This window comes from Orbicella franksi, chromosome 10 (assembly GCF_964199315.1).
Source record: "Orbicella franksi chromosome 10, jaOrbFran1.1, whole genome shotgun sequence".
Lineage (NCBI taxonomy): Eukaryota > Metazoa > Cnidaria > Anthozoa > Scleractinia > Merulinidae > Orbicella > Orbicella franksi.
The window spans coordinates 22267479-22292478 of NC_138154.1; the positions used below are offsets into that span (position 1 = coordinate 22267479).

Sequence of the window (25000 nt, forward strand, 5' to 3'; positions counted from 1 at the left end):
TAAAGCTTACCTTTTACTCAGCGGTTTTCAATTGAATGTCGAAAGTAATCATCCAATTACCTTTGGTTTTGGTTTTGGTTTTGGTTTTGCTACGGTTTGAGATTGGCTGAGTAGTCTGACTGGTACGTAAGTAATTGGTTTGGTTTTTGTTTTACGACACTCACTTGAAAACCGCTCTAGTTTGAAGAAACCCAGTCATTACTGCCAGAATGTATCTTGACTATTTCCAGTCAGAGAAATAGCAATCTTCACACTCGTAATCAGCAATGGCAAACTAGTACTTTTAATCATATACAGGGGTACAAATACAGGGGTAGCGAATAACGCTGTGGCTACATGTCCGGCAGCCGGACAGTTTTCTTAAAATACTTCGTGTCCGGCAGTGAGACTTTTTGAGATTTTTTTATTTAAAGTAAAACAACGTTAAATGAAACTCATGACAGGCGACCCCAAGAGGAATCGATCCCGGGTCGACGGCCTGGTAAGCGATACTGGTGAACACTGCACCACCACAACCGGCAATTTTCAGAATTTTTTAAGTCTATATTGAGTTACCCTTAGCATTATTGAAAGTTAACCGTAAACAGGCTAACCGCAGAGCTATTTAGGCTAACCGGAGTGCTATTCGGGCAAACCGGAGTGCTTTTTAGGCTAACCGGAGTGCTTTTTAGGCTAACCGGAGTGCCCTTTAGGCTAACCGGAGTGGTTTTTAGGCTAACCGGAGTGCTATTCAAATGTTTTGGCTACTGGTCATTTTATAATAGTCTACGTTATAAATCCTAACATACCGGGTGCCAGGCTGACCAAAATTAGTATTGAGCCATATAAACAAGGATTTGACATTTTTAACTGAAATTTTTAAAAATTAATTTTGACTGCTGGACAAGGAATATTTTGAAAATCCTGTCCGGCTGCCAGACATAGAGACACAGCGTTCAAATAACTAGTGCATTAGTAAAATATCTTAAAATCAGTAGAGGTTTTAAATTTCTTGCACTTGATTTTCCTGTAGTATGTTGAAGAAAAACTATCAAGACGGATTCTAGAACAGGCTCGAAAACAGCAAGATGAATTAGAAGCAGAGTTTGGAGTGAGCTCTGGTTCAAGAAAATCACTGAAAACAGCACAGACAAAGCTTGGTCTGCCTGATTTACAAAACCTGGAGGCTGATGAGTTAGATTCCGATGATGATGATACGGCATCAGTGGCCAGTAAACAGTTCTATGAAAATATTGTAAGTAATCATGCTTTCACTACTTACTTTGCCCAAACCTTTTCACAGCCAGAGACAAACCTCTGATAAATTAACTGTGGGGATGGTTGTAACTCTTAAAAATGTATGCTGTGGATAAGGGCTCACAGTGGACCACTCAAATTGAAGTTCCTTAGAGTTTATTTAACTTGGTGTTTTTTGTTATCACAGTGCACTTGTAAGTTAGGTACCTCACTTTTAAGTCCCTGGACAAGTCTTAGTTTTGTACAGTACTTTCATATAATAATTAACAATATTATTATTCCATTAGCATGCATTGGATATCAGATGGTAGATAGCCAACAAGGAGTGTAGCACCAAGTTGGCTATAATCATCTCAAGTCCAACAGGTGCGAGTGGAATAATTGTTTTTTTAAAAAACGCCCCCAAGATAGAGCAAACTAAACTAAACTAAAACTACAAACACCCCAAGAAATCAGGCATATGCTTACCATTTTTAAAATGATGATGTAAATTGTACTTTTTGCTCAATAGTTTGAGTTTATTTCTGCTTTGAAGGAAGTTGATGAAGAAGATGAACAAGCATTTGAAGCATTCATGTCTAAAGATACACCTGCCAGAAGAACTCTGGCCGATGTGATAATGGAAAAAATTCAGGACAAGAAGACAGAAATAGAGTCACAGATGTCTGGTACATAATGCTCAGTGTTTTTTCCAATAGGTGTATTAAATACAAAGCAACTGGGCAAGAGGGGGCTGTCTTGTATTCACAAGCCTTAGGTTCCTTGAATTCTTCTAATACAAATCATTGCCATTAGCACCAGTATCCAACATTCATTGTAAAAGTGTTGTGCCAATGTTAAGAAAATCCACACCAAGAATTTTTTGTTACTCTAATTTATCCTTCTGTTATTTTCAGTTTAACTGTAAGATGGCAAAAAAAGCCAAACTTATTCTTGAGGCCATTGCCTCTATTTACCACATTACATTACATCACCTTATAAGCTCATATTGATGAATTTTAATTGCCATTTATACTATAACAGAGAGATCCACAGCTCCTCAGATGGATGAAAGGCTTGTTCAAGTTTTTAAAGGGTGAGTGTAAAGTAGTGTAAGGTACTACTTTCATTTTGACTTCAGGAAAATTCAAAGGATTCTAAAAATAATTAGACATTTTTATTGATGACATACTTCCAATTTTTTTTAAACTTGGAGCTACAATGTACAAGCAAACTAAAAGGCATTGTCATTCTTATTCTTGATGTTTAACATTTTTTAGAGTGGGACAAATCCTGGCTAAATACCGATCTGGAAAGCTGCCCAAGGCTTTCAAAGTTATACCATCTCTGACAAACTGGGAAGATGTAAGTGTGAAATTGATTCACTTTTTAGTACATGTCAGGAGATTTCAATGCACATAAGTGAGTAGAGAGGGTAGAAAAATCCCAGGTCTGATTGCCCGAGGGAGTAAAATTTGCTCTTGGACAAGTGATAGTGGGAGATCATTGGCTTGGTGGCGGGCAAATTAAGTCTTAGTAGTCTTGAGAGTCTGAATGAAAATGATCTAATGATAATGTCCAGCCAGAAACTACTAACTTGTATTTCAAAACTTAAGACTGCAAGATGAGACTCTGAAACAATGAGTTTGTGTATGTCCTTCAATCACTGTTATATTGGCTGGTAATACAGTTGAACCTCCGGTTGCGACCACCTCCCCTCAGCGACCAGTTTCTCAAAATACCAGAACTTTCCCAGTCAAATCACTACATTGGGAACCTCTTGTAAGCAGCCACCTTTTGTAAGCAAGCACGACCACTTAGAGAGCTAAAAGTTTGAAATTTTCTTTTGTTTTTAACTCTGGTAAGAGACCACTTGACAGATAATAGAGAGGAAATTGGATAATAAGGTGTCGTAACATTATCGTATTCCTGGGTAGTATAAGAGACGGAAATTTCTCAATGGAAGAACCAGATTTTTTTCTGCAAATTGACTTTTCACAGACTGAATTAAACTTTGCATTGGCATTTGTGCATGGGGTCTCAACAGTTACCATATTCCAATGAGGCAAAGTTTCGATTCAATATGGTGTAAACGCTTTTACTTAGCTTGGCCAATAACAGCCACACTGAGTTCTAGATGTAAATGTATGTGATGGCTGGCAGTGTGGAATTTTACCATCTGATGTTATTGACTTTGTGACACTCATTCTCTTTCCCTAAAGGTGTTGTATTTGACAGAACCGGATAAGTGGAGTGCGGCAGCCATGTTTCAGGCCACAAGGACTTTTGTGTCAAATTTAAATGTCAAAATGGCTCAGAGGTTTGTTTGTAGGTGAATGGTTTGTTCAGGGAACCACTCAAATTAACACACAAAACTTTTTTCTTGGACTGAATGTTGCACTTTGATTTTAAAAAGTGTAGTTCCAGAAAATATCCATTACCCCCCCCCCCCCCAACGGAGGGTCACAGAAATTCTGAGGGGTAGGGGGGTCTGAAAGAGGTAAATTTCCGAAGGGGAGGGGGCTACTCCAGGAGTTTTCTTTCCAGTGGGTCTGAAATGCAATTGAATGAACACTACCGTACTTTCCCAATTGATTCAGGTAACCAAACCAACAGAAATATTCCATCCGTTGAGAAATAAATGTTACATTCTTTGTCATATATTTTCCATTTTTCTTCCGACGTCGTATGACCGACAGGAATCCTGAGTATCGTGTTTGTTGGACGTCAAGTTGAACAAAATGCTGACGAAGAGGTGCAGCAATACATGAACAATGAAGTTGATGATATTTTATACTTTGAAGATTGTGCTGTATTTAGCTTAAATGCAGCTCAGATGCTTTTTCCAGCATTAATCATGCCATCAATTAAATGCGATTCGTACTTTGTTTATTTTGTGTGATGCTCGTACAAAATTATTCCCCGTTTCGGACTTGCCGTAACTAGGTTATCACATATTTTTCATCGTTATCCATGTAGTTAATAGTTTGCTTTAAGTGAGCAAAGTCAATTCAAAGCCATTTCTCTTGAACTATATATGTAAACATGGACAGTAAGGAGCGTTGTAATTGGAGTGGTAGCCGAGATTTCATTCAGTCATTTATAGACCGACTGAACAATGCATGTTTCACGTAGCAAATGTATGACAATTCAAAAAACTAAGGTATAAATTGAATTTACTATCATTTACAAACTACAGAGTCAAAGCGTATGACTTAATTGATGTATTCCTTTGGTAAAAGAAAAAATAAAGCAACATTTGGGAAACAGCTGTTTTGAAAAAATGTTGCGTGACGACTTTACTGCATGTGTAAAGTAATTCGATATGTTGTTTTGACCATGGATAAATTAAAACTTTAACTGGGATATTTGAAAGAGCTTTATGTACATTCCAAGATTCTTATATGAAAACTTCCTTTAATGAAGAAAAAGTCAGCTACTATGCCATTTGGGAGTGAAGCACTTCTAAGTCAGTCGTTTATTAGTTTAAACACCGGTTCAAACATTTTAACATGACATGAAGGAACATGCTGCGTGTGCAGTCTACCATGAAAAAGTATGTTGTTGTCTACAATATAACTATAAACAGCTGCGGCTAAATTTTATTACAATTAATGAATTAAGTCTTGTTTTTTTATGGATATGGAATTTCCAGGGGGTAGGGGGGCCCAAGTAGAAAAATCATGGAAATTCCAGGGGGTGGGGGGAGTACTGTCAAGCCCCCTGGAATGGAAAATCCTGAGGGGTGGGGTGTCAACCTGGAAAAAACCCTGCATGGCAGGGTTATGGATATTTTCTGGAACCACGCAATCCAACAAATTAAGATCAAGTTGCATGAAGCTGGATCTTTGATTAGATAAGTTGCCGTGTTGGTGAACAATGTTTAGTTACTACCTTACTATCAGGTGAATAAACAACAGTATCGTAGAATATATTTCTATACTAATAAGTTAACGAAACACTCAGTGTACTTCCTGACTGGGCAAGCCAAACTAGACTGACCAGTTACATTTCAACAGAATTTTATATTATTGTAATATTAAGAAAGAACTTCTCTCTGTACAATACATGTACACTGGTTTGAATATGAACAATTTGGGAAGGAGTTGGGGGGGGGGGGGGAAGAGGTCCTTTAGCAGTATAGTGTATTCCCTGTGGCTTTACGCTGTGGAGAATGGATTTAAGAAGCCACTTTCAGTGAGTTGTCCTTGCTTTCTTGCTAGTGCACATTTTTTTTAAAATTAACTAATATCTTTTGTTTGTTCCAATTAGGTTCTTTAATTTAGTGTTACTGCCAAGGGTGAGAGATGACATTGCAGAGTACAAGAGACTCAACTACCATCTCTACATGGTGAGACACTTTTATTAATACAACTTGTTGAATCATCATTAGAATGGTTTCCATTTGAGTGTCAAAAAGTAATTGGTTTGCATTACTTTGCAACATGATCAGCTTGAAAAACCGGCACCATCTTTTCATCCAATCAGAACTTAGTAAAATCATGACCCACCCAAGCTTCAGGAACATGCATTTAGTTCGAGTTTTGATTGGTTAATTGGATTGCCTGTATCCTTTGTAATTGGATATTAGAGTAACTACTTTTTGCACCACTGTTGAAAAGTGCCCCAAACTGAACATTTTACTGGGTCGAAACTTTTTCATTTCTGAACTGAATTAATCTGTTTCTTTGTTTCAGTCTTTAAAAAAGGCTCTATTCAAACCTGCTGCCTTTTTCAAGGGAATTTTATTACCCATGTGTGAGGTAAAACATAAGGTTGTATTATTACATACTGTATGCATGTGTATTTAAGTAATTCACTTGACAACATATCCCTGTGTGTATTTGTCACCCAGGCTAGTACTGTAAGCCATATAATAATGTTTGTGGGATTTGTATGAAACCGGCTAATCAAGGCTACAAGGTTAATATGGAGAATCTGCATAATACAGTGTACAATATTGCTGTTATTTTGATATTCCACATTTTGGATGGTGAACTGTTGTGTTTGTACAAGGTAGTTCCAGTTCGATCCTTGAAACATAAGAAAGTTAACTTTAGTTAGTACATTTAGTATACAAGCAACTTACATGTATATGTACATGTATGTTCTAGTTACTATGTCATGTTATTTTTGTCATTAGGCACAGCTCTTGCCAACGTTGTATTTCCTATCTCTGCTCTGTGCATGTTTGTGGTCTGAAGGACTGGTATAAATCCATGTATGCATGTAACTGCAAACATTTTTGTTTTTGTTGTCTGAATGTAATATATCAAACACGAGAGACAGTGTTTCATCGGGATATCCAAACACCGAGAAGAGAGTTGAAAATAAGATGTGCAGTGGAGTATTTTTGACGAAATTCGAGGTGTTTGAACAGCCAATGAAACACTGTCTCGAGTGTTTGATATGTTGTCTCAATCAAAACAAAAACTGAGGAGAAAACGGAGCAGTAAAATCGTCAAAATCTATGCTAATTAAGACTGGGTATCCAAACCTCCTTCACGGTTGTGATTTTCTTTGTTTTAACTTGATGAATTATTAATGAGTTTGAGAGATTTATTGTCAAGATGCAATTTCTCAGCTTGGCCTTTATTGCACAGTATGCATGGCCTGGATTGTTTTGGACATCAGAATTAGAAGCAGAGTTTGCTGTGATTGTGTTCTGAAACGCTTTCTTTCTTGTAACAGACAAGAACATGTACCCTTCGTGAGGCTATCATTGTTGGAAGTTTAATCTCCAAGACCAGTATACCAGTTCTTCACTCAAGTGCAGCCATGTTGAAGATTGCTGAAATGGACTATTCAGGTGATGATTGATTTATGGCAGCCTGGAATAAGCTTGCTGTTGCATGATTCAATGTTATACAAAGAAATCTGGGGCAAGTGAGGCCGTTACTAGGTACAAAACAAACAATGATTATTGACCCCATTAACAGTCCCACAAGCCAGTTTGAGATGTGACTCTCCTCAGATTCCTTCTCGTTTCTAAAGTACAGTAGAACCCCACTATTTCGAACTCTCAGGGGAAATGAAAAATAGTTCAAAATAGCATGAGTTCGAAATAGCCACTAGTAAAATAATGACTGAAGAGCAAATTCAAGGGATGTGGTTTTGAGTCTTAAATACCAGGGAATTCGAAATAACCAAGTTTGAATTACCAGGGTCAGACTGTACCAGGAGTATCAGGAACCAGGTTTCTGCAAAAATATAAAAATCACAGAAAATGTTTCTTAGGATATTTTTGTGTGACATGTACATGTATATTTAGGCAAGAAAGTAAAATAAAAACAAAAACAAAAACAAAAACAGAGGAAATACTACAATAATAATCTAAATTATTTAGATTATAAGAGTCTACTAGGTCATGTAGTAAAGAAAGGAAAATTTTCATGGCACTCACATTCGACATTTCATTTATTGTTTTCAGGTGCAAACAGTATTTTCTTGCGGCAGTTTTTTGACAAGAAATATGCATTACCATACAGAGTGATAGATGCTGTTGTGTATCACTTTCTCCGGTGAGTGTAACCTCAGATGTTCGTGAAAATTCTTTTTCAGTTTGTTGACCCATTTTTCCATCATAGGTTATCTCATTCTTTGTTGTTGTTGTCTTTTTTTAATCAGATTTTTATCCGATCAGCGTACTCTCCCAGTGCTGTGGCATCAAAGTTTATTGACATTCGTACAAAGGTAATGTTTGCCTGCTGGGACCGTACATTGACAGTGTCTGTTTGTTGCCTTGGGATAATCATGTAATCTTAAAATGTTTAAATGTCGCATTTCTTATGTTACAGATATAAGGAGGATGTGTCCAGTGAACAGAAAGATGCCCTGATGGAATTATGTAAAGTGCATGTTCACACTCAGGTAATCACTGTTTAATGTGCCTCGATTTTGGTAGCACAGTGGCCTGATGGTTAGCTCATTGGACTGTGGATTGAGTGGCCCAGGTTCAAGCCCTAACCAGGGCTATTGTGTTGCATCCTTGGACAAGACTGTTCACTCTGATAGTGCCTCTCCACCCAGGTGTATAAATGGGTACCAATGAAACTGTTGGAGGTTGCCAGTAACCCTGTAATGGACTAGCATTCCGTCCAGGGGGGGGGGGGGGGGCAGAGTAGAGGTACTCTTAGTCACTTCATGCTATGGAAACTGGGATAGCCCCATGCAGACTTAAGCTTATGGGCCTTGAATTCTTAGTCCTTTTGACCATGTTGGATTTCTGAGAGTCATAACTATAGGTTTAGTGGATTTTCAGAAGATTGGCGTAGTGAGGTTTATTGTGTGTTGGGGCAAAGTGTCTCATCTTGTTGCAGCTTTCCATAGGATGAAGCAACTAGGAGTACTTCTACTCCTCCCCTGGATGGGGTGCTAGTTAGTCCATTGCAGGGTTATCCCCAGCATCAATTAGCCAGTACCCATTTATACACGTAGGTGTCAGCGAGAGGCACTGTGAGAGTAAAGTGTCTTGCCTGAGGACACAAACAATGATCCCGATTAAGGCTACGACCCAGACCACTTGTTCATTGCACTCGCCACCGCTCCTTACACTTTCGCCACTGTCACTAGTTCAGTACTAAAATTTTTAAAGTTTTTCAAAGGAAAGTAGTTTCACATATTCCAGTGAAACGTGTAGATATAGCCACCAGGATATTGCCTGTTCCGGGCTCGCGTATTGTGATGAAAAGGGTCAATGGAAGGGGTGAAATAAAGTTGCTTGTAAATGCGCTTGATGAATGGCAAAGTGGTCCATGATGAAGAAAGGTACATTAGCCGCGTGAGTGGTACGAATTTTGCAATACACACCACTCAGATGGAGCACTTTCGAAATGCTTTTCCAGAACACTGCACAAGGGGAAAGAATAGTTAGTTCAAACATTTTTCCAGTATGTCTGGCAAACAATTTTAGTCATTAAATTTTCACAAAATCGGCCTGAAAACGCAAATAATGCTCTCCACTTGGTGGGCGTGTTTACCGAGAATCGATGCATTGATTTCTCACTGAAGTAACAACTGAGCAATTATTGCCAACGACACAGGCGAGCCCAAAGGCGATACTTACATTTACTGCACTAGCTTGTTCGGAACGTGTTGACAAACATTGGTCAAGTTCTTTGTTTCGCATGTTTATAGACCTCGCGCTCAGTTGCAAGAACTTGCCAAAAAAGAACTCGACCATTATTTTCCCAGTGCGGACCTCAGGCGTGTTCAGTGACATTTCTATCCTAGAGCAGGCTACCAGTGTGTGTTCCACTGGAAACCTGTGGCTCCACCAAGTCAACCAAGGGCAACTTTCCTCCTTCTCTTTTAATTTTAACTTTCTTTCTTATAGATTACTCCTGAAGTTCGTCGTGAACTTACTCATTCCAAGTCAAGGGATGGAGAAGTAGAAGCTATGGATGTATAGATGACATCGATTCTTCGTCTTCAATGTTGTGTATACGAGATTTTATAAACTGGATAACTACGAGATTACATTGACTTTTATATCACAGACTAGCCTGATACGTCATCTACATCATTCTTTACAGCGCTTATCACTGCAGAAAATACTCTAAAATCCAGAAATAATTTCCATTAAGCCTGTATAAATATAGCTAAATATGTACACAGATAACAAACTACAGAAAGTCTAGCAATGGTTCTTTTACAGGCTCACTATCTGAAGAAGCCGTTGCAGGCCCCGTTCACAGTACGCCGGAGAAATTTGAAAACGCCACAATCACCCGTCATTTTGGATTTGTATTTGGGGAAACCTCAAGCAGGGAAATCACATTATTATCGTGACGTCATCGGTTTTTAGATAGACCGCCATTTTAAATAGACCGTTGGCGATATACAGTTGAACCTCTCGTAAGCGACCACCCAAACTGTCAAGCCTGGTCGCGTACGAGAGCTTAGACCAGATTGGGTCAAAATTTTGCGTCATCAGTATATGGTACCTGAAGAGACTTAACCCATGTTTTAAAAGTTTTATTCGTGTGAAAAATCAATTTCGAGAAAAATGCGGTACTTCCCGTTGAGAAATTTCCGGCTCTTTTACTACCCAGGAATGCGATAATGTTACAACACCTTATTATCCAATTTCTGTCAAGTGGTCGCTTACGGGAGGTTAAAAGCAAAAGAAAATTTCAAACTTTCAAACTTAGAAACTTTTGGTATTTTGGAAAACCGGTCGCTGAGGAGAGGTGGTCGCAACCGGAGATTCGACTGTATTAAAATTCAGCTTGGCAGTGAAGCTTAGAGGACACAAACAAAGAAAATTGAACGGCCATGTTTATTCATAGCCTGCGAAGACAGCCGTCCGAAACTCCACTCGGGCCGGGAGCGAAGAAGAAAGGCTGTTTTCGCGGGCTAGTTTATTCATTTCTTTTGTTTGAGTCCTCTAGGCCTCTCTATCAAGCTGAATTTTAATGTTTATCGAAAGTGGCCAATTTTCTCCCGGCGTACCATAATAATATTTCGGGTCGTTCATCTTTGATCACTCCCCAAAGTAAGAGTACAACATCGCATTGGACTGTCGAGTTTGATTACTGAAAGAATCCCTCGCAAAGGGTCTCTCGCCTAGTCTTTTTTAATTTTTTTAACCAACCCGTCTCAGAATCTGTCGTTCTATTTTGCGGTTTTCCCTTGCGTACGTTGGAAATAATTGCAATCATAACTTTGTTATAAGTTTATAAAGATATCGTTACTAAAAATGAATTGAGAGCATAACATCTATTTCCGGTTAACCTTACAACTAACAGCAAAGGGCTTTTTGTTTAAAACCTTTGTTTGTCTTATGACATTTTACAACCCAGAAATGGAACAAAAGGCATTTGAATGGCTGCTTTTAGTCTATAGGGAAAAGTATAAACATTGAATTGTTTCTTTATGTCGCAGTGTTTATTTTCAGTTTCTCTCCACATATTTTACACCCCCATGCAAGAAAATAAACCCTTGAGGAATTGTCACAAGTCAATCGGAAATGCGCGGGTTTGTCGTAGAAACCTGATCAAACCTCGCGTGTTCCTTGAGTATTCTGCTTCCGAAATAAGACCGCTTCTTGCAACTGAGTTAACGAAGATTTTTTTAAAACGTGTTTGCTGTTAACTGAAATCTTCGAACTGGCCAGCTCAGCTATGTATAGACCTGTCATTTTTGACGTACATGTTCTGTCTTTGTACTTCATTTCAAATGCAATCCTCTTATTGGTAAAACGAACACATAAGCAAGCTCAATTTCCTTCGCGATTTGATACCAAGAGATGGTATCATGACTAATCTGAGTAACCTCGAGATTCACAATCTGGAAGACAAGTTGGCTTGTCGCCGTTCGACCGGTGCTGTCGTAATTCTCTCCCCGGTTGCGCGGACGTTTTCCTGACTCTTCTAGTCATCCTGCCACCAGTGGAATTCAACCACCGACATGACTTTTCCGGGGCGTTATTCTGTTTTTGACTTTTCTTGACCCCTAACATATCTAATCTATATATAAACCTAATTCAGTCGAAAGAGACACTACAATATTTACTGGATATCGGTCAGTTTTGCATAGTTGGTCGCTAGGCGTCGCCAGTCGCCCGGCCTTGTAATATCCTGTTGATAGTTTAGTTGTATTTTTTCGAAAACCAATTAAAGGTAGGAGTTGTGAAGGGCCGGAGAAAAAGGCACGTGAACACCTCACAGTTTTCGAAATAGCGCATTTAGTAAAAGTTTGGACCAAACCAATTCTACTTGCATAAGTGGTATGTTCAGATCAGTTCAAGTTCGACTCGGACCACTATTAAGCTGGAGTTGTTTCTCGGTCTTCTTTCAACTCCTCGGTCATGCTTGTAAATACTAATTGTTCTGAGATTTGTAAGCCTATTACTGGCCTGAGAACTGGCTGACTAAGCGAATAGACCAATTTCGATATATTAAAATTCAGCCTAAAACAATGGACCTCAGTATGAGACTCTGGGGAATAACTGCAGAGTTTGTGGGGTTTATTCCCCAGAGCCTCGTGCTGAAGTCTATTGTGTTAGGCTGAATTTTAATATATCGAAATTGGTCTATTGACCAATGACCACTGCATAAACACTACATTTTCACTTTTTTACATTAACTAGTGTTTATACCATATCAGGGACCTCTCTCTTCCTCGAAAGTAGAGAGATGACCCTGGGAACGAGGTTGGCGAGGTCCGTATACACTCTGAGGAAGGGGGAGGAGAGTCTCAAGGTAACCCGAACAGGGGACCTCAAGAATTGGCATCTTTTCTTGGCGTAGCCTGCAGAACAGGCGGATCAGCGGGGCAGTGAGCGAGACGCGATACACGAGCGCGAAGCGCGAGACAAAAAAAATTCTCGTGTATCCCGCTAATCCGCCTGTTCTGCAGGCTATTCTTGGCGGGAAATCGCGCGTACGTGGGGGCAGCCCGCGTTTTTCTGGCGGGAAATAGCATAAAAATCGCATTAACTTCGAAAGCCGTTTTGAAAGAGAGTTTTTTCAAGCGAAAAGAGTGTTCCCGAAAGCAGAAGCAGAAGCCTATCCTCCCGCACGCAGCCAAGGGAAAGGAGGCAAAACAGTACTTTGATTTACTAGAAGTCCTTTCCAATAATTCTTCCCTGGCCTGTTGGTTTCGCTTGAAGATTGCCCTCTTGCTTCGCTCGAGGGAGATAAATAAGTCAAGGATTGGGAAAAGATCGACTTGTACTTGTGGCAAGTCTAAACAGTAATGAACAATGCCGTGAAGTAGAGCGAGTCCGGCATAGAGAAAGGAGACGAAATAATGCCGAACAATGCCGTGAAACAAAGCGAGAGAGGGGTAGCTAGTCAGCTAGGGAAAAAGCGTGCAACGACGCGTAGCGGAACTTCCGAAATATAATGCACGTATCAATTGTTTTCCCCAGGATGGGGGAAGGGGCCGGGCAACCCACGAGAATTTGACTTTGTGAGGCTCTACCTGGGTAGGGATTTTGATGTCCACAGCGATCCCCCTGGGTGGGAAATTTGATTCTGTCGCCTTCTTGGAAAGTGGAGAGGGCCTGGTAGCGAGCGGCCATCTTGGAAAAAGCCCAGAAGTCATTTGGATGAGCTTCCCGCGGTTTTGCTGTGCTCTTCACAATGGCAGAACGGAAGGTGAGGATTGTCTTGATGCTTTTGAAGTAAAAACTGTTGTTTTTTAACACCCATCCGTTATCTATCTTGAAGTTTTGTAACACATAGTGTTTCCTTCTGTCGGATTTTGAAAGAAATATTCGCACAGAACCTTATTTTAATACATAAACATTTACATCCTACTTAGCATGATTTCACTAGGTGCTCTGCAACGAGTTTTTAACATAGCAATAGATCGAAAAATCATATGTATATTAAAATATGAAATAGTCTTGGAATTCCGGAATATCTTTGCTTAATTACACGCCAGCTGTCATATTACAGCAACTAGCATCAGTTGGATGACATATATTGGATTGCAACTTTGAACTTTTGAATTTAATACAAAATAATTAACAATTATTTCACCAAAGTGGAGGTGAATAGTGGTGGACATTTACCAAGCCACCACTTTCACCGACACTGAGGTAAATAATTGTTTTAGTATATACCACACAAGCTGAATAACTAGCGGACCAAAGAGTAACTTTACTTTGTGGCTCCTGTAAGCAAGAAGACCCAGCAGAGGGTAATGGAGCTGAAACTGTAGAGTGGATACAGTGTGATGCCTGTGATAAATGGTATCACCAAGTTTGTGCAATAACCCCACTTGATGATTACCTGTCCTGGCATTGAACATTTTGTATTGCTGTAAATACTATGTGAATAGAGTCACTAAGCACCTTGCAATAAAGTGTTGTGAGTAACTGAGTTTGTTGACATTACTGTACAGGATCTGTGATCCCCAGGGGTGGGAATTTGACTCTCAATGGAGACCCAGGGGTAGGGAAATGGACATTTGAAGACCTGAAAATTTCATATTCCCCTGGGGTTGCCCACCCCTCCCCCCATCCTGGGGCAAACCATTGATAGGTGCATAAGTTTTATGCGAAGAACACAGAGAAGTGGAGCGAGTCAGAAATAGAGAATGGCAGCGAAAAGATTAGTTCAGTTCCGCTCTTCACAACTTTTGCTTGAATTGTTTGCCTGGAAGATCCACAATGAAGTGAATTGCCAATTTGTAGTAAGCGGCTCTTTGTTGTAAAAACTTTCCATGTGTTTCTGTCTGTTTTCATAGTCGCTTTCAAGTAAAAGTAATTTTCCGTGAGTCAACTCGCGTGCGCCCCATAACCAGAACGGCTGACAGATGGAAAATTTTAGGTGGGAAAGACTCAAATCAAGTTCCGGCAAAACTCTCTGTGTTTTTTTGCTATATAAATTCTACCGTCTATTTAAATACATTACTTGCAAAAATTTTTGGACGTTAAAATTTCGGACGTTTTATTTCGGACCGGTTTAATTTTCGGACACTTTATCTCATTTCTTGATTTCGGACAAATTTCGGGCAAAAATTTCGGACACTGTGATGAAATATCATAACATAACTTGCAACAATTTTCGGACGATTTTAAGCGTTGGTTTTAAGCGTCCGAAATATTTACAGTACAATATTAAACTTAAAAGTGGCTCCAAAGCTCCTACCCATTTTTGGAGCGAATTCTACGTAACGGCTTGGTAGAATTGTGTTGTTTTCTCGTCGATTTATCCATAAAACCCTTTAGGGAGCAGTTCAGCTATCATTTTCACAGCTGTTGTTTTAGTCCAATTCGTATTTTCGTTAATGCATAAATTTACCTACTGTAGCATGATGTTTCAGCTAAGCGTCCGAAATTTGTCCGAAATGACGTAAAAAGTGTCCGAAAATTTAACGTCCGAAATTTTTTGCAAGTAGTGTAGCTAGAGTAAATTTACTCCTATAACTCAAGAACTACACTGAAACAACATATGCAAAATGATAGTTTTACTTCACACTCAAGGCCAGTTTTAGAGATATACCGTGGAGAAAATAACGTAAATTCTATCAAGTCATTACTTATATCAAGCAATGTCTCAACTGAAGTTCGCCTCGTAATGGAAACTAAGAGCTTTGGAGATAAAAAAATTTTATATTGCACTTTGAAAATTTCGGACGTGTATTGTAAAACTGTAAAAATTACAGACGGTTTTATTTTCGGGCACTTCTTATGTCCGAAATTAAAATCGTCCGAAATTTTTTGCAAATAATGTACATGACAAAGTCGCGACAAATTCGGATAGTTCTGAAAGCTGATCAGCAGTTGCTGCAATTTTTATCGAAAGGCCGATGCAGCTGTGAAATTAAGGTCTAGAACATTTGAGAAAGACAAGAAACTTGTAAGAGTCCCGCAAGTGGAACGGAAACAGGGAAATTTCCAACGTGAAAAGGACTACCTTTCCAGAGGTTCAGTTTGCCAAAAAAATTCCAGTGGACTTCACCAAAAAGTCGTGTTCATTTACATACCATCAGGAAATTTATTGTGAAAGGAAACAACCAACGCCTCGCCAATGCAACATGATTCGACCAATGGCTGGACCAAACGCGCCTGATATGCCACCCTGAACGGTAGAACGAAAATGTACGAGTGGTATAAAAATAGGCCAACGAATTCCTGAGGGCGATTACCTTGATAAACCATCAAAAATGGACTTCGAAGCGAAAGCCTTCCGGGTCTTCCAGGGTTTAAAGAATACACGCAAAATGAGCAGTTGGAGCGGAAGTCTTCAGATTGTCGTACTTGGTGCTCCTTTATATTTAAGTTGCTCGAAAGGTGGACAGTGTCACAGCGCACGAACTTATACGAAATGTGAGGTCGAGTTCTACGAAACATGGAGTAAGAGCAACACGAACTTAAACAAAACGTGGGCAGTGTAACAGCGCTTTTAATACTGTAGTAGGAGCAACACGCGTGCTAATTGACCCACACGGTCGTTTACGGTTAATGGGTAGTTCAGAATCTTACACTTTAAAATGCCGTTTATGCATGCAGAAATTAGAGCTTGTAATGTTTCTGCAGTCAAACGTAATGACAAAGGCCAACGAGTAAACTCAGTGTTAATTTACGTTTTACACCCTTGGGTGTTCATGAAGAGAATTAAGTGCTCCGTTCAGTCCAATAAGCGCCCCTGACCTTTGGAGGGTGCGTGACACGTGTGAAGGCAAAAATTAGTGTGCGAAGTGTGAAAAGCAACTAAAAGACATACGTGATTCGTGAAGTTGTACAAAACCATCGTTATAGCAGCTAAAACGGTACATGTGATGCTAGGATTTTGTGAAAATTCGTGCATGAAACGGGATATAACCCCCCCTTTGCTAACCTCCCCCAAGTTCACACAGTATAAAAAAGCGCTGCAAGCGCGAAATTGGATCGTTTATGCAGGTCTGAAAAAAGTATGAACAATGTTTTTGCTTGATCTCAAGATGACGTAGCAGGGAGTTCAGATATCGTATTTCGCTGTTGATTCTGCAAGCAGAGGAAGTTCTTCCATCCCACCCAGGCGTTAGGGCAGGTCTTGACATCACTTCACAAATAGATAAAGTTTTTGCTCCGTATTTTCTAGCCTGTAAAGCAGGCGTTTTCAGCGCGCTCGCTCGCTCGCTTGTTCGATCTCTCCGCCGAGCAAAAGATATATATCGCGTCCTAGTCATTTGTAGATGGCTATAAAAGGTTCACATTAAGCATTATGGTTTTTCTTTTCTTTTAGCACACTGGTCTCGTCCTTCACCGGAATTGGAAAAGCATGAAACCGGAAGTTACAGCCGTCAAGAAATGACAGAATTCTTACGTCTAGTCAGACATCAAGCCACATGGGGATGATCGTCATCATTGCAATGAAGGAATGAAGGATTCGCATTTTTTAAATACTGTTTATTCAAAAGCGAACAAAGTGGAACAAAGTGCTTTCATTTCTTTATGACAACATTTTACAAACAAAAAGATCAAAAGGCTTGCGAGTTGCTTTTTTGTTTTTATGCAAAGGAAACAATAAATGTTTACCTATGTCGCAATTTCTTCTCTCCCCACACATTTTGAAGCCCCGCCTAAATTTTCACATTTAAAAAGTCCCTTGAGAGTTTTGAAAAGCCAATTAAACACAAGAGTTAAGAATCAAAATAATTGACAACCGGAAATGCCCGGGTTTTTTTTATATAGCAAAAAGCCTGCACTTTCCGGGTTGCTTATCGAAGTGAGCCTGCGTCGTCTAAGATGACGGGAATTTTATGGTCCTTGCTTTTTATTGGAATCTTTGCAATAGTCTGCTCAGGTATGTAAAGATATGTCTTGAAGTGCATGTTCCGTCGGTGCTCTTAAAACAGAGCGTCAGTTCGCACATTCTCTCTCTGTAGAGCGAATTCCATCGCAGGACATGCTCGAAATTTCTCACATAAACGCACTGACAGCATATGAATATATATTTTACAGTTTCTTTCATTTCTTTCTCATCTTAAGATCTCCAGTTATCTTTCTCGTGGACTGAAACCAACAAACTGGCCCTTTGCTACGTTATATAACATCTTTACACGGTGCCTTATACTTTTTCGAGCAGACGTAGAAGATATCGTTAAACGGTATCTTCTTCGTTCAGTTCTCCGTCGACTTACCCTTTTGTTGGTTGATTTAACCTAAATTACAACATTGATAACGCTGCATAACAGCTTAACTTTTATTCTTCCAAATGCTTCATACAGTATTTTTATACCGTTCGAGACTGTTTTTCCGCGAAAACGTGACCTTTATGTGACCTTGTTTATTTTAACCATTCTACGCTTTTGCGTAGAATACGCTTTTGTCTGTCGCCGTGAATGTATTTTTGGGATATGGTTTTCTTGTCTTTTTTCTCATCATATCTTTCTCTATCTTGTATTCCTCGAGTACATTGAGCGTAGAGACTTGAATTTTTTGACAGCAAGTTTATCGAGACCTGTGACCTTAGCTCGTGGGCTGTTTGCACGTGTGCCAGAATCTGGTTTCAGAAAGAGTTCGCGGTTGCCAAAGTCAATAAGCTTAAATTGTTTCCTTGGTGAGGTCAAAAACAAAATTCTCGAGAAAACAAAAGGCACTTGGATTTTGTTCGCGCACACATTGCCTTAAACTTCGAATTGGGTTGTTATCTGTTGTTATGCTAAGCTCGACACAACTTCCTATATTATGCAATAAATTTTTAAGCGGCCAGGTGAAGCAGACGAATTGTATTGATGTATATGCACATATATCACAACATTATTGATACCAGCGTTAGAAGGATGATTAGAATTAACATTTCAATGCGATAAATAGTAACCACTGTGTTGAGGGTTGTTATTTTATACTTAATTATCACGACTTCTCACACTGCATGTGCCTCCGAATGAAAGATAAGCAGTTTGGGTCATCTGTGAAATAAATATGATATCTAGGTGTTTGCTTATCATTCTGATCAGTTTCTATCACTAATTTGTGTCCTGAAAAGGAATTATGTCTCTCTCTTGTCAGTCCAGTGTTTCTAACAGAGAAGACAAATATTATTTCAAGGTACATTACACTGATTTGAAGAGGGAAGCTACAGTGGTATCGACTGCAGTTAAACTACCATGCCTTCTGGCCACCTGTACTTTAAGCATTACATCTATACTAATTCTCCTGCATTGTCTGAGAGTCTTCCCTGATATACATGTAGACCAAATCTCCTGGTCTGCCGTGAGGGGCACCAACAAAAGAGAGTGCTTAATCAGACATTCTTTGGCTAATTTTTAACATCCTGGAGAAAACGTTTCGATATTTGATGATTTTTGTGGTTGATGTGATAGAGCTCTTGTTTGAGCAACTTATTTTAAGGTCAAAAAGGTAAAATGATAACCTCCCAGATTTTGATTTATTTTAGTTCGGCATCTCTGGCATTAGAAGAGAAGATGATGATTGGGTAGAATAAACATCTTTTTTATAGATTAGTAGATTTTAACTCGTAGTGTAATAAAAAGCTATGCTTTTTCAGTTTTAATTCTACCTTGGGGTTACCACATACAGCACTACTGGGAGAAAATTATATTCCATAGTTAGGATATAGATATTGTCAGGGGGTATCATGTGCAATTGCCACTTGGAGATTTCAGTCAACAGGAGGAATTGCACTGCTTGTACTTAGCAGTAGATTCCATGATTATAAATTTGCAAGAGACAGGATAATTCTTGTTACTGCAATATTTATGCATGATACATGACATGTCGGTAGCTTGACATCACAAATCAGTTAAGATAATACGACTGAGCAGGGCTTGAAAAAAACTTGAATTCCAGCTTGCACTTGGGACAAGAAGTTCTCAAATTTTGCTTGTCCTGGGCAAGTCTTAGTTTGCTTTTTGAATGATTTAGTCTGCAGATGACTTACCTAATCCCCTGCGCGACATCAGGCAAGTAAGAATGAAAAGTTACTTGCCCATAAGGAAAATCTACTTGTCCGGGATAATGGGTCAACGATTTTTTCGAGCCCTGCTGAGGTTTTGGCAAGGTTTCCACTAACAGGTTGGATGTTTCTCTTGGACATAAATTCTGTCATCGGATGTTCCTGATGTGTGGGGCCCTTATGTCCTGACCAGACTCGACTATAGCTGCGGCACCTTATGATCAAAGAGACCGATGTCTTCCCCCGAAGCAGGTCATATTTTGCCTAACAGCCTGAAAAATCTTTTTTTTTTTATTTCTGCTGTTGTAATGTCTGCAGGGCTGTACTCAAGACCAAGGCCACAATTTTTAATAATTTACAGGGACTAACCGAGGCTTGTAAATAATAATAAATTACTTTTTTCTCCATGGTATTTCTTCGAAAGCAACTTTTGTGCTGCACTTTAGTTAAAGCTGTTCAGTTCAAATCTGGTGCTCACATGTGTTTGAAATTTCAAGTGCAAAAAGATTTCAGAATCCATAATTGTTTGACTCAGTGTTGAATGTTTACATTTTGCGTAGTTTTATGTAATGATAAAAGCTTGAAAAGTTGCCAAAGTTGGAAATTTTGGAGCAGTCCGCACTTAGAATTCAGATGGTAAAATCTGGACCACTGGAATGCACAGGATTAGCTAATCAGCCTCAAGGATTTAGGATTTCAGACTGCTAAGAAGCTGAAGAAAAAATAAGTAGTGTTATTCAGGTTCAGCACTCATGCCCCCTTTAGACTTGCCCACCTGTTACTGTTGCATTTTTGTTGAATTTAGTTATAAATAATTGCAGCTCTGAAAGGTATCTGCTAGTTGTTTTATTTCTCTGAAGAAAGATACACGTCAAATATACCAAAACTAATGTTGTCAGGAGTAGCTATAGGGTGGCACGTGAAATTAAACAACACAAGAATGCAAGCACATGTACCCATAGCAAGAATGTTCAAAATGGCTGGCTAAAATTAAAATTTAAGACATTGTTTTGGAACTTGTTAAAGATTATTGATGATACTATACTGTACAGTATGTGTTTAGAGTCAAGAACATGTTATGTTATTGTGTTTCAGGTGACGAATTATGCGACAAGAAGAGATGCATCATCCAGGGGCAAGTATGTGTTGTGAATAAAAACAATCGTGCTGAATGCAGATGTCGCGACTCATGCCCAGACTCCATTGGAGAAGAAGTTTGTGGTTCAGATGGTATCACTTATGAAAGTAGTTGTCACTTAGACATGACATCATGTAAGCTTGGTGGCATCACCATGGTTTCTAAAGGGAAGTGCCGAGGTAAGTCTTGTGTATAAGTAATGAAAATAGAGACTTTTGGATCTACGTTTACCATGAATGGCTAGGGGTCATGTGACCAGAGCTAGATGTCATGTTTGAGGTTTTCTAACTCATGTTTTGAACTTCAAGAGGTATAGGTTTTCATGTAAGTCATTTACCTCAAGCTTTATGGGCTTGAATTTATTTTATGCCACAAACAGATGCTGAAATCAAATAAAGTAACCCTTTTTCCACAAATTGGTTATAATTTTCAGGCATATATTAAGCAATTACCTTACCTTTTGTTGCTGTTTGTAGAAAGGCACTAATCCTTGTGGAAATCCAATATGGCAGCGGCTTAAGTTGAATCTTTGTTTTATGATTGATGCTTTTATTTCCTTTTATAATATAGATAGGACCCTGCACACCCTCTGATTGGTCAAAAACCCATTTTTATCAGAGTATAAAACATAGAAAAAGTGTGTTCTATTGTTTTTGCCATATTAGCTCTATATCATAAAGCAAATGAAGTAAGCCTAAGCTGTGGCTTGTGTTTTCTACATTTCCCTTGCATTCTCAAATGCCCGTCATGTTTTTTCACCGTGTAATACATGCCTTAGGCTTCTTTATTTATTTGTTAAAGAAAGCTGAACATGCTAGAATACAGTCATACCTTTTTTTATCAATTTTTTGACATAATTTTGACAATTTCCAATGTATTGACAGGATGATTTCTGTTCGATACAATTTATTCCGACAATCTTTACCTAATAACGTCCAAACTGCAAATGGCAAAAGTGTAACCTCAAATTGCAGTTAGACATTTGTGGTGAACGTGGATCTAAAGGTCTCTAATGTGACGAGCTGATGACTTCACATGCATGTACTTACAGCAGGCCCCAAAACACCCCACAGCTGCCATATATCTCACCTCACCAGGGCTCAAAAAAGTGTCGTCCCGTTATTCGGACAAGTAGATTTTCCTCCTGGAAGTTAACTTTTCATTCTCACTTGCCTGATGAGCAAAGACTTGTCCAGGGCAAGTAAAAGTTGAGATTGAGTTACCTTGGAGAGGTAAAGTCTGTATGTGAGCCAAGTGGCCCATCAGACCAGAGCTTATCCTCAGTGGTTTCTTTAGCATGGAGTGACTAGGAGTTTTTCTACTCCTCCATAGATGAGATGCCAGTCCATTGCAGGGTTACCCCCAGCATTAAATTCATCAGTACATTTACACACCTGGATGGCAAAAGGCATTGTGAGAGTTAAGTTAGTGCCTTGCTCAAGAACACAACACAATGTCCCCTGAGCCAGGGCTTGATCGTGGACAACTTGATCTGGGGTCAAGTGCAGTAACCATGAGGTCATTGTGCCTCCCACTTGTCCAAAGGGCAAGCAGTAACTCAAATTTTTTGCGAGCCCTGCTTACAGAACATGTAAATGATGGCACACATTCTGCAATTGTCCAATTTTCAGTGGTAAAAAACTGACAAAATACATGCTGGAAGGTCTCAGAATGGTAAATGCTCAAAAATGCTTTTGTGTGCAAGTTGCCTGACTTATAATGATAATGTATTACAGTAAAGTGAGCTCTGGAAGTTGAACTGTCCGCAGTCTGCATGTACATATTTTTGCACTTCACAACTCCTCTAAAAGGCATTTTGTCTACCTCTTGGCCATCTGAAAATACGACTATCACAATTTAATATATGTTTTCTAGCCAGACTGATCAGAATCTTGAAAAATGCATTTTCTGCTGGTATTTAAGCGTCACATTCCCCACTGCATTTTCTGTGTTAAGTGTAGCAGGATGCTTAAAAGGGCAGTTTAAATGTCTCAAATACATGTAAATGCACCTAATGGTCCGTGAAATAGCCTTCTCATTGACGAATTAAAATTATTGTTCATCAAGAAGGCTTTTTCATGAAGGAATCATGGTAAGGGTTTAAAACTTGCAGCAGATTAGGGCTCCCTGCATAAAACTTTGTTGAGCAGCAACCCCCACCCCCACCCCCAATTTCGCAGAACTGGGTGTATTAAATAATTTAATTATTGTGTAACAGCCATAAAATCCATCGTTTATTCGTCTAGATCGACTAGGGAAACGCCCGACACTGTCTAGTTTACAATACGAAAATTCATGTTACCGTAACCTTGATTCACGAGTGTTGGTAATGTTTGATCCCTTTGATTCTCTGTAAGTTCCTTAACAAAATGACAGTCCAGTTAGTGTTCCTTTGACCATACACAAGGGAAATAACAACGCAATCAACAAAAATGTGTAGTGCTGAGGTTTGACCCAAACTGGAATGAACCTCGATCAAATCATGTGTCCTAAACGCTCGGATGGACTGGTCCGATTACACAGGATAACCAACAAATGAAACTGGCATTTACAAATTGCAACCGCATGTGTACACTTGTCACAGTTCACATGGATTCTACCCTCCTTAAAAACAAATCAATTAAAAGTAAGTTTCTAACTGAGAAAAAAAATTCACCATTGTGGCCTGGATGTGAAAAAAAAGCCAGATGTCTTCTACTTGTGATCATAATACTTAGAGGAGCCAGATATTAATCACAACAAACTTTGAATATTTTTTACTGACGCTTCAAGCTTCAAGAAGATTTGCATGTAACTTGCAAAACACTAGAATATTTAAAGATGAAAAAATTCCTCAGCTGACCAAGTCATAGCATGGTCTTTAATATACTTGTCATGACTGATTCTTGTTGGTGAATATGCAAATTATTGTTTGTATTAAAATTGTTCTGTTTTAATCTCCAGACCAGGAAAATTAAGTAATAAGCAAAAAATTTGTCTCGGCTTTGGACCAACTGGCATGGTTGATTTACAATCTTTTGTTGGTTTCAATCATTGCTGTTTGTGGAATTCTTTTAATAATATCTTGTTTATATTCCTCTTCAGTGATGTCCTTAAAGGTCAGCCCAACACATCAGTCTTCACAAACCCTGATAATTGGCAAACCAGGTGAAATTCGGTGTGGGATTGAAGGAAAGGCAGCTCAAGTCTTATGGCGCAAAGTTGGCATGAAGCATCGTCTTCTTTATTCAAGATTGAGATCTTTCAATTCTAAAACGCTTCGTTTCCGTCGCGTACAAGAGCAAGATGCAGGGCAATATGTGTGTCGTGCTATTTCCATGTCTGCAACTGTGACGGCTACCGTAAATGTTTCTGTTGAGGCTGCTAAGGGTAGGTTAAAATTACTGCGCATTGTTTGTTCATGGAATGGAAGACTACATAACTGTAGAAAATAGAATCAAAGAAATATACATTAAAAATCCCTGAAAGTCAACAAAAGCTGCTTATACAGTTGACCCTTTAAATTCTCTTAGCAGTTCCAAAATACTTGGCAAATTTGATTGTAATACATGTCCGTGTTGCATGTACTGGTCTTATAAAAGATGAGTGAATAGAGAACACGATTGTACAGCAACATGAAGAGAAAACATGAACAAGAATGAAGAAAGTCCTTTAATAGCCAAAAACTAAGTGACTGTTGGCATAGATTAGCCAACATGGAGCTGAAGTGACCTGTTGACCAACTGGGGAGACACAAACATGAGGTCAAGATGTTACACTATTCAATTATTGTCAGAAGTCAACCAGTAGTGAAAATAATTTTGTCCTAGTGAAACATGACCTTTAATTGACTTAAGTGTCAGGTCATCCAAATACCCATGAATTTAACTTTGTATGTGGGTCTAGAATTGCACTCCATTTTGGAACAATATTCCTCTGCATTCTTGGTAAACGTTTACTAACTGAATTTTATTGGCACTCTTTCTCTTTAGTTCCAAAGCCTGGGGACACCAGTGTGGCGTCAAACCGTGTGTGCAATTTGGAAAAGCTTGTTGGTACTGGAATCGATCCAGCTAAATTCTCACCTCGTTGGTATTTTGACAGCAAAGGGTCATATATGTGCGAATCATTTCTCTACAGTGGCAGTGGGGGCAATGAAAACAATTTTGAAACCAAAGCTGCTTGCATCCAAAAGTGCTCCCATGCAGGTAATATCTCTTTATGTCTTCTAATTTTAGTTTTTACATAATAGCCCAGATTATTATTATTATTATTATTATTATTATTTAATGTTTTAGAAATAGAAAAC

At 39.0% G+C, this 25000-nt stretch overlaps 2 protein-coding genes and 1 long non-coding RNA gene across 4 annotated transcripts in view; all 3 read left to right on the forward strand.

Annotated features, from left to right (window-relative positions):
* Positions 1-11786, forward strand: part of LOC145500203 (bystin-like) — a 15392-nt gene extending 3606 nt beyond the window's left edge. The window contains exons 2-13 of the mRNA XM_081479724.1: positions 1013-1234; positions 1772-1904; positions 2260-2311; positions 2496-2580; positions 3438-3535; positions 5488-5566; positions 5913-5978; positions 6907-7024; positions 7646-7736; positions 7843-7908; positions 8013-8085; positions 9551-11786. Coding sequence (XP_081335850.1) covers positions 1013-1234; positions 1772-1904; positions 2260-2311; positions 2496-2580; positions 3438-3535; positions 5488-5566; positions 5913-5978; positions 6907-7024; positions 7646-7736; positions 7843-7908; positions 8013-8085; positions 9551-9625 — 1158 coding nt within the window. The 3' untranslated portion in view covers positions 9626-11786. The remainder of the gene's footprint in view (positions 1-1012; positions 1235-1771; positions 1905-2259; positions 2312-2495; positions 2581-3437; positions 3536-5487; positions 5567-5912; positions 5979-6906; positions 7025-7645; positions 7737-7842; positions 7909-8012; positions 8086-9550) is intronic.
* A 1059-nt stretch (positions 11787-12845) lies between these two features.
* Positions 12846-17202, forward strand: LOC145500232 (uncharacterized). The gene is made up of 2 exons (XR_014051027.1): positions 12846-13319; positions 16899-17202. It is a non-coding gene; the product is annotated as an uncharacterized LOC145500232 (long non-coding RNA).
* Positions 17203-17367: 165 nt separating this feature from the next.
* Positions 17368-25000, forward strand: part of LOC145500190 (uncharacterized) — a 53617-nt gene continuing 45984 nt past the window's right edge. For both annotated transcript variants that reach the window (XM_081479698.1, XM_081479699.1), the window contains exons 1-4: positions 17368-17459; positions 20670-20891; positions 23797-24081; positions 24684-24899. In XM_081479698.1, coding sequence (XP_081335824.1) covers positions 17402-17459; positions 20670-20891; positions 23797-24081; positions 24684-24899 — 781 coding nt within the window. In that variant the 5' untranslated portion in view covers positions 17368-17401. The remainder of the gene's footprint in view (positions 17460-20669; positions 20892-23796; positions 24082-24683; positions 24900-25000) is intronic.